We start from the raw sequence: 8,503 nt of genomic DNA on the forward strand, positions 1-8,503 counted from the left end.
ATATATATATATATATATATATATATTCAGGCATGCTGAATAACATGCCTGAGTTGGGTGCAGACAGTTGTTCTGAAGACAGTCCCAGCTGGGGCTCATTTTGCGGCTGATCATAGACGCACATTCTGACCACAGTCTGCTGATGGCATCATTGCCTTTGGAGGAACTGTCGAAAACCAAGTGATTTAAATCTGGGGTCTAGAAGTGTTGCTAGGGTCAACAAACTTTTTGACTCCAGATTGGAAGCAGTGTCTGTGACTCAATGCTTCAGGTGTTCATGTAAGTGTATGGCTGCCTGGGTGAGCAAGGTTGATGCATTACACTCTAGTGCAAGATAGAGCATTTTCGTCATTGGGATGACCTTGGACCCTGACACTCGCCTCTCTTCAGACAACTCCACTATATCTTGATAGAAAGGAGCAAGCACAAGAAGTGTTTCTCCTATGATGGTGTGGTCATCAGCTGTAAGTGGAGTCAAATCTGTTTTTAGAGAGGCCAGAGATACCCACACTGGTTCCTTCTCAACATGTAGCTTTGACAGCATTTCATATGTGCTGTTCCAGCGTGTTGGCACCTCATTGAGTACTCTTTTGACTTGGGCTAAATTGTCAGCAGCGTGAGTTTGTGGAAAGTATTGCACACCCAATACAGATGTACATAACTGTAAATGTTCATTAATGTAGTGACAGGTAAGAGCCAAATAAGCCTCCATGTTCACAGATGTCCACTTTAGCCGTTATATTCACTGCCACAGCTTGCTGTACTTCCATTTTCATTCGTTCCCGTTCCTCCTCATAGTTTTTGGCCACCATTTATTTGATGGTCTGAAAAATTATACCAAGTCAAACCAAAAGCAAATCAATATATTTAAATTAAAGATTAAATAAATCATATACTCCTACTTTAGATAATTTCCACACAAACCTTTCTGGTTGGCAAACCATATGAGTGTTCAAGGACTTGAACCAGTTCCTTGAACCCTTCACTCTCCACAATGCTGAGAGGCTGGCAATCCTTGACAATGAAATTCAGTAGAGCCTCATCCACCATCTGCTTTCTTGAAGCTTAATGGCTAAAAATGAAGTAAACAATACATTTATATGAAATAATTTATTAAAAGCAACTGAGTAATTTGTAGAATGGCTGTATACCTGAGTTTATCTTTCATTCTCATGCCAGGCCCTATAATGCCTCAGCATTAGGAGATGGATTTATTTATATGACACTTCTGTCAAACATATGCGACCCTTAACCTGCAAAACATAATATGAAAGTAAACTAAGAGTCAATTTCAGCTGAATTTGGTTTCAGGTAGATCAAGTAGAAACTGAAAAGAGCCAAATTAAACAACAACGAAATGAAAGCAACCTTATTTTCCGGGGTAAAATAAAAATGGTCCCACACTGCGGAAACCTTTCTTTTGCCTTGAGGCTGCTCCATAGTTGACGCTGTGCCATAAAAGATCAATAATTCTTTTGGCAAATGCATCCTGTTGACAGTTTTGCTTCCTTATGAACATGGTTTGGCGCATCAGTGTCATTTCGAAACAGTTCTCGTATTGGTCACGTGATTTGCTGAAAGCGATAAGCGCACCGACATGGGGTTCGATCTATGGGCTTGCCGCATGTGCCGACTCATCGGTGTTGCCGGACCCATCACTACTGACCACTCTCTGACTCTCATAATCACCTGGATTACTCCATCCCTTTCTTCTCCTTGCTGCTCCTCTAGGCCCAACTCCTGAATAACTCCTCAACCACCTTAGGCTGTTGCCTGTCCATCCTCAGTCTTCTGATGAGACTCATCCACAGGAAGCACCAACAACCGCATCACCTGCTGTGGAACCCATGTACTCACCTCTGCTCACCTTGATCTTCAGACTGAAGTCGATACAGTATTACTTTATCATTCTCTCCCACGTTTACTCCCCAGTCTAACCACTCATCTCTTTCTCAGTTCCTCCTCTGGTCTGGTCTCTCTCTGCTACCTCAGATCAAAACCTCTACAGTCTCTCTCCATTACACTTTGATGTAATGATTTCAACTGTACCTTCATTGTGCTGCTTACTCTCCCTCCCTCAGGCTGATTACTCATTGCCCTCACCCGTACTGTGCTGATCCCTATTTAAACAGCTGCTCATTACCTGCTCAGTGTGAGATCGTCTGTTGCCCCAGTCACAGCCTTGTTTCAAGTCCAAGAAGTTCCTCGTTTCAGATCCTGCCTGTTTTTGACCACTGTTTGCCTAGCCCCTTTCAGCTTTGAGAAGAGTTTCTGACCCCCTGTTGCTGAACCTTGCCTGCCTCTAGCAAACTGAATATTGGATTTTCCTTGCCTGAGACCCTCCTCTGCCTGACCCTGCACCGTTTTGACTCCTGAGACCTGGTTGGTGGATATTTGTCTGTCGTTAGTGAATCCCCCTAAGACCATAAGCCCTTCGAGTTTCCACTCTCTCAAACCTCCCAAGGCTGGACTCTTGACCCCTGTGGATCCCCATACCTGATAAATCTCTTTTTGTGTTTTCTCTGTTCTTTTCATCCAGTCATGACTCTCACTTCTGTTTTTGTGTTCCAGACCTAACACTGCAACCACACCCTGTGGAACCCCTCCAACATCATCAATTTATTTTTAAATAAATATTTGACTATTGACCTCTTGTCTTGACTGCGTATTGGGTTCTGGCTGGTTACTTAAATGTTACACTTCGCACTTTCAATAAATCTGTTTAACTGCTTTGTGTGTCCGTAGTTGTTGCTTGCTGTCGAGTCCTGGTAAACTCTCTCTTTGTCAGATTGTCTGTTCCCATCAGCTGCTTCTGGTCCCACAGGCCAAAAACATCCGATAGGTCACTATCTTCATCTTGACAGTATCCCTCCCTTCTGGTGCCCATGAGCTGATTCTGGGGTTGCCCCCCAAAACAGACACTGACAACCTTGTGGCCATAACTTTGATAAGCCGCCTCAATGATGGAGGAGGGGAACATGGCCGACTCTGTGCGGGCCATGTTCCACCTACTTCCTCCAAAATGTGTCTGAAGCACTATCTTTGTAGTTGGTCAGTGGTCACTTTGAGCCCAACATTTAAATTTGTCCTGTCCTTCTGTGGTCTTTTCATAGCTGTAGATGTACAGCTATGGTCGATATTTGAAAGTGATACCCGGTCATCCTCAGCCTTAAACACCAGTTGTCCACACATCAGATATGTGTAAAGGCTGTTAGTTTGAAAAGTCGCTGCTTGTCACCAGAAAATGACTGAGGACAGATGGCACAACTGAATTACAGTTTTTACAGGAATTTCAAAGACTGGGTCAGGAATCACAGGATATCTTAAATCATCTGGACTGTATGACCATGGGACAATCAGTATCATCACATCAGTGTCATTTAAAAAGCATTTTGTCTTTATGTTGGAGTTGAAGGTATCACAACAGTTTGCAATTCCACACATTTAATAGTTTAGAAGAGTAGTTGTAGTGTCTCATTGTTCCTTTGCTAGAGGAATGACAGGACCAACTTTACAAATAATACATGAAGACTTCTGACATTGTCCACAATAGTCAGCTGTGTACAGCTCACAGTCTGTGTTAATGCCAAATTGGGTCAGATAGTCTGACACAAAAAACAAAAATACTCCTGGCTTCTCCCGATGTACTACATCCTTCATCTTCAGTGTTTCAATTATTTCATTCTGAACTGCAAAAACTTCATCTGGGGGAAAATATCTTCCTGAATGTTGCATTGCTGTAAAGAAAAACCTTTCAAACAATGGCATTTCTGCAAAAAGTCCAGATACTGAGCTACAAACCTTCTGGTAATACTCAAATTCATAATGATATGTGTTGTATCCAACAGTTGAAGAATGAGTTGGGAAATCTACCAAACTACATGGTCGGCTCATGAACATCCACATTGCCGAAATTATCTGTCATTTTGAATTTCATCTTGTGAGTTTTCTTCTGCTGAAGAGGATTCTTCTAATGATGAATCCTCAAAGATTTCTTCAAAATTTGTCACAATTTCCTTGCTGTCAAAGCTTGGTTTCACATCCAGGCCCTTTATGTTTTTGGGAAGACTGGTAAAGACACTTTTTTGTAATGTCTGTGTTGGCAAAGAGTTAGCTGATTTCTTCAAAATGTATCCACACATTTCCATCATTTGTGTTTTCAAAGTGAACTTCCTCATCTTTAAAGGAATCTTCCATGTCCTTTTGGGCTTCACGGTTCAATGTCCAAACCAAAGTATTTTGATCTCTCATCCTCAGAGCTCTCTACTAAAACGTCTTTGCCTCTTATGCTCTATCCTAACAACTTTTCAACTCCCGTCGTAACAAGAAATCCAAGGTCCCATCAATATCAAAAATCCTCTTGACTTGGTGAACAGTTAAAATGGTTTGTAAAATCAGTTTGAAGTCGTCTCTCTGGAATCGATCTACCTCCAACCAAGTTGAGAAGCAAACTGAGAATTCTTGTATTCTTGTATCTCTTTGAACTGTTATGACATCATTGATGAGAACATAGAGGTTCTCATCAACATGATGATGTCAAACAACCTGTATCAGGTTCTTGTTTGTTTTAGTTGCTATGGAAACACAAGCAGTTATGTATTTGGAATGATTACTGTCATTTAAAAATGCATGGGTAGACATCTAAATTTGTAAATATCTAAATTTGTAATTACATAAATTAAAGTTTTGTATTTGTCCTCTTTTCCAACTCATACATGTAAAAATCTGAGATTTTACGAGAATACTCGTGAACAAATAAATTAATAAAAGTGTTTTTGATAGGTTTAATAAAGACAGTAAGTATTTTTCCAGAAGTTAGACACACATCAGTCACATTTAGAACCTGGTTCTGAACCATCTGCTTGATCTGTTTTGAACTGTGGGTGAGGAGGATCCTCTTAACACCAGCATTGCTGTGCAAGTGGGTCTTCTTTGACCCAGTGAGGTCTTTTTTTGTTTTTTGTTTTTTTGCAATATCTTTGTTATTAAAAGTTTTCATCATTTCATATTACAGGTATTCCCCCAAAAAACATGTTACTGATATCATGCAATTAAAATTATTAATTTACCTTTTATACATTTTAAGAAATAGAATTTTTAAAATTATTATCCCTTGTGATGGACTGGCGACCTGTCCAGGGTGTACCCCGCCTCTGGCCTGTTGGACAGCTGGAGATAGGCACCAGCATTAAGTTTGGCTCATTATTCAAATACGTTTCAAAAGTTTTTTCTCTAACGAAACCAATAACTGGGTAATCATGTAATATTCTGTCATGTATAAATCCACCTGTCTGAGAAACTGACTTACAGGAATTTTATTGGCTGAATTTTATTACCTGTAAAATCAACAAAAAATAATCAATCAAGTATGATTGTGTCCAATAAATATATAAGAGGCTGAATTTATTAACTGAATTACAGAAATGTTAATGTAATGTCCCTGTGGGATCTATAAAATGTGATTGATTAAAAATTATTTTGTACTGAGATTCAGCAGTACAATAAAGACTGAAAGGAAAATGTTCTTTCAAAATTCACTGAAAATAATAGATTTAGTCAAATTGTAATAATATTGAATGAACAAAATGTGATTTAAAAAAATGCTCAGACAGCATGCTTGAAATAATGACTTTTCTTTAACTGCCATGCAAACTCAATCTTGATAACTTTCATGTTTACATAAGCAATTCTTTGACTTCACATCCAGCTTAAAATATATTCCTTACATTTGCATAGAACTAGTATAACTGCTCTCCATGTGCAGTCAAGTATAAAAAATTACAAATTCAGGTTTGCAGAGAACACAACAACTTTTGGTTTCTGTCAATAAACCTTGAACAAATACACTCTCAACCTGCTTCGCAGCCATAATGTCTCCATCTGTTGGTGTGTGGGCGTCCGCTTTCACAAGACCGCTTGTACTTTGCTGAACTTGCAAAGTGCTGCCATGCAGCAGACGAAGAAGAGCCAAGTCAAAGGCTCCGAACACGAAAACACACTCAGTTGTGTATTCATCACTTCTAAAGACATCCTATTCATCCACATTTATTTTTGGAGACAAATACACACAAGAAGCTCTACATCCACACTTGATGTCCACCTTAAATGTAGCACATCTTGAGTTTGTGATTCTGTAAACAGATGAGGAAAAGCTCGACCACGGAGAAAAAGTGATGAATATGCACAGTAAGACTACCATTAAGTAAGACTCCCATGTGTGCAGTGGACCAGCATCTACACATTAGGGCTGCCAGGGTGTTGCCAGGGTAACCAATCCGCTGGTTGTCCCATGGGTGAGTCACATTCCTTCCCCTTTTCTCCCTTCACAGGAGAAATAACACACTAGCAAGTCTGAGACAGAGCAATCCTACTAAGCCATTTAATTTTATTTGTGAATCAGTGGCTTCATAATTTGCATATGGTCCAGGAGGAGACATATTTACTCATTTGCACTATCTAGTTTGCTAATTTACATCTCTTAAAGCTTTTTAAATTTCTGAATAGGGTTTCTGATTCTGCTTTGCATTTTAGTTTTTGTTAGAATCTATTTTTTCCTCTTACAAAAAAAAAAGAAAATGTGCGTCCAGAATAAATACTTTCAGATATGAAACTAGATTTCCTTTTGGGTTTTTCCTCCCCATTTAAAAGGCAGACATTTGCCTCAGTAAGAACAAAGCATGCCGCCACAGAGAACTTATGCAAGTATTTGCATGGAGGAAACAGAAGGAGAAAGCATTTGATCCATCACTGAGAAATTTCAAAAGACATAAAAGAAAGAAGTCGCCCAAAAAAATCTTTTGCACATTAGTTAGAAGTTAGAAGGTAAATTATTTCTTAAAAGATTCATCAAGGTTCATCACTTTAGTTGATAAAATATCATTGAATATGTTATTTAGAAAAACAAGGGATACATACACTGATGATCCGTTCGTGTGTGCCATCAGGGGAGATGATGGTTCCATTGAGTCCAACGAGCGATGGCAAAGTCTGGGACATCCAGTTAGTTACCATAGCCATGGTGCTGAGCACAGCACCAATCTTGAGCATTGGAACAGTCATCCTGATACACACACATTCACACAATTACAAGAAACTCTGCAGCATTAAAGTGTTGGTAGCAGTCATCCTAAAACCAGCAGGTAGCTATGCCTCACTGAACTACGAGTGAAGCATTGTGTGCAGCCACAAGACAGGAAAGGAAATCCAATGGAGATTTTTCCCACTGCTGAAGTCCATCAACGGTCCCAAGTTAGAGAATAAATCCTGATACACAATCAGCTCCAGAGGTAAAGGCAAGTCAGAGCATCCAAAACTCAGCTCAGAATGCAGGAGATTCTTCCGGAAACAGTCTGGGTTTTTTCTTTAAATGTGTGTGTGGGTTTTGGGCTGCTGCCTTTGTCTGGCACTGAGGAGTTGTGACTGAGCCAGAGCTGCTGTTCGGTTTTATCCACTCTTTGCTCCCTCTCTCTCTCCGATCCCTCTCTGCAGACACCCCTCCATCGTTTACAGACTCGTCCTTGTTCTTTCAACTTGATCATCGAAGATGCAGAATTAACAAAAGAATCTCAGTGGGAACTGAAAAGCTTAAAATATAACAGTCCCCATTAAAAATAGCATTTATTTTTCCACTTTTTTAATATCCCTCTTATTTGTATTTTTATATTTTTCTCACTTGTTTGAACTAAGATGTTCCTTTCTTGTCCAGGTGTTGTCATTGAATGCTTATCTTTTCCTTTCTGTTTGCCCTCGCTTTTCTTCTTTAGTACATGATGGAATGAATGCACAATGCTTAGGATTGACTTATCCTCATCTGAGAATTATGGCACAAGCTTCACAAACTGACACAGCTCTGCCACCATGTGGTCATATTTGTATAAAAACAGTAAAATACACCCATGATCAACTGTGGCTCTCCGGAGTTACTATGGGCAACACAATTCCTCAAAACTAACAATAATAATAACATATGCCATTTCAGTTGAGTTAATGACTCTACAATTAGTCTAAGGTTTCAATTTAGAAAAAAAAGGAGAAAGAAGTTTTATTCTGAAAAAAGTGATTTTGATTATATATAAATAAAGTAAATTTGGCAGAAAACATATCCTTAGGTAAAAAATAGATCAAATTTGCTGAAATGGTTTTTTTAAAATAACTATCCAGTGATGGACTGGAAACCTGTCCATGGTGACTTCCTCTCTCGGTGACCACTGGGCAACAGCCTCACGTTTATCCCTGGGATGTACCACACACACAGATAACCGTGTGTGTGGTACATGCTTAAAACTGCTGTAATATTATCATATCAGTGAGGCAATTGCTGAATGTTTAATATTTTGCTACCAGAAGAGACCAGCAAAGACGACAGACAGTAGTGAACAGCTGATAAACCTGACCTTAGCCGTTACATCTTAACATCTTATAATTGTCATCTTATTTGCTCCAGGTTTAATGTTTGAAGGTATCTTTTACTTGTTGACAATTCAACTAACTCACTATAAGTACT

At 39.3% G+C, this 8,503-nt stretch overlaps 1 protein-coding gene across 1 annotated transcript in view; it reads right to left on the reverse strand.

Annotated features, from left to right (window-relative positions):
- The window catches only part of LOC106948342 (noelin-2-like), a 46,447-nt gene extending 38,914 nt beyond the window's left edge, over positions 1-7,533 (reverse strand). The window contains exon 1 of the mRNA XM_015033956.1: positions 6,916-7,533. Coding sequence (XP_014889442.1) covers positions 6,916-7,059 — 144 coding nt within the window. The 5' untranslated portion in view covers positions 7,060-7,533. The remainder of the gene's footprint in view (positions 1-6,915) is intronic.
- Between the last annotated feature and the right edge of the window lie 970 nt (positions 7,534-8,503).

Source organism: Poecilia latipinna, unplaced genomic scaffold, assembly GCF_001443285.1.
Source record: "Poecilia latipinna isolate Pla-1442-1.1 unplaced genomic scaffold, P_latipinna-1.0 Scaffold283, whole genome shotgun sequence".
Classification (NCBI taxonomy): domain Eukaryota; kingdom Metazoa; phylum Chordata; class Actinopteri; order Cyprinodontiformes; family Poeciliidae; genus Poecilia; species Poecilia latipinna.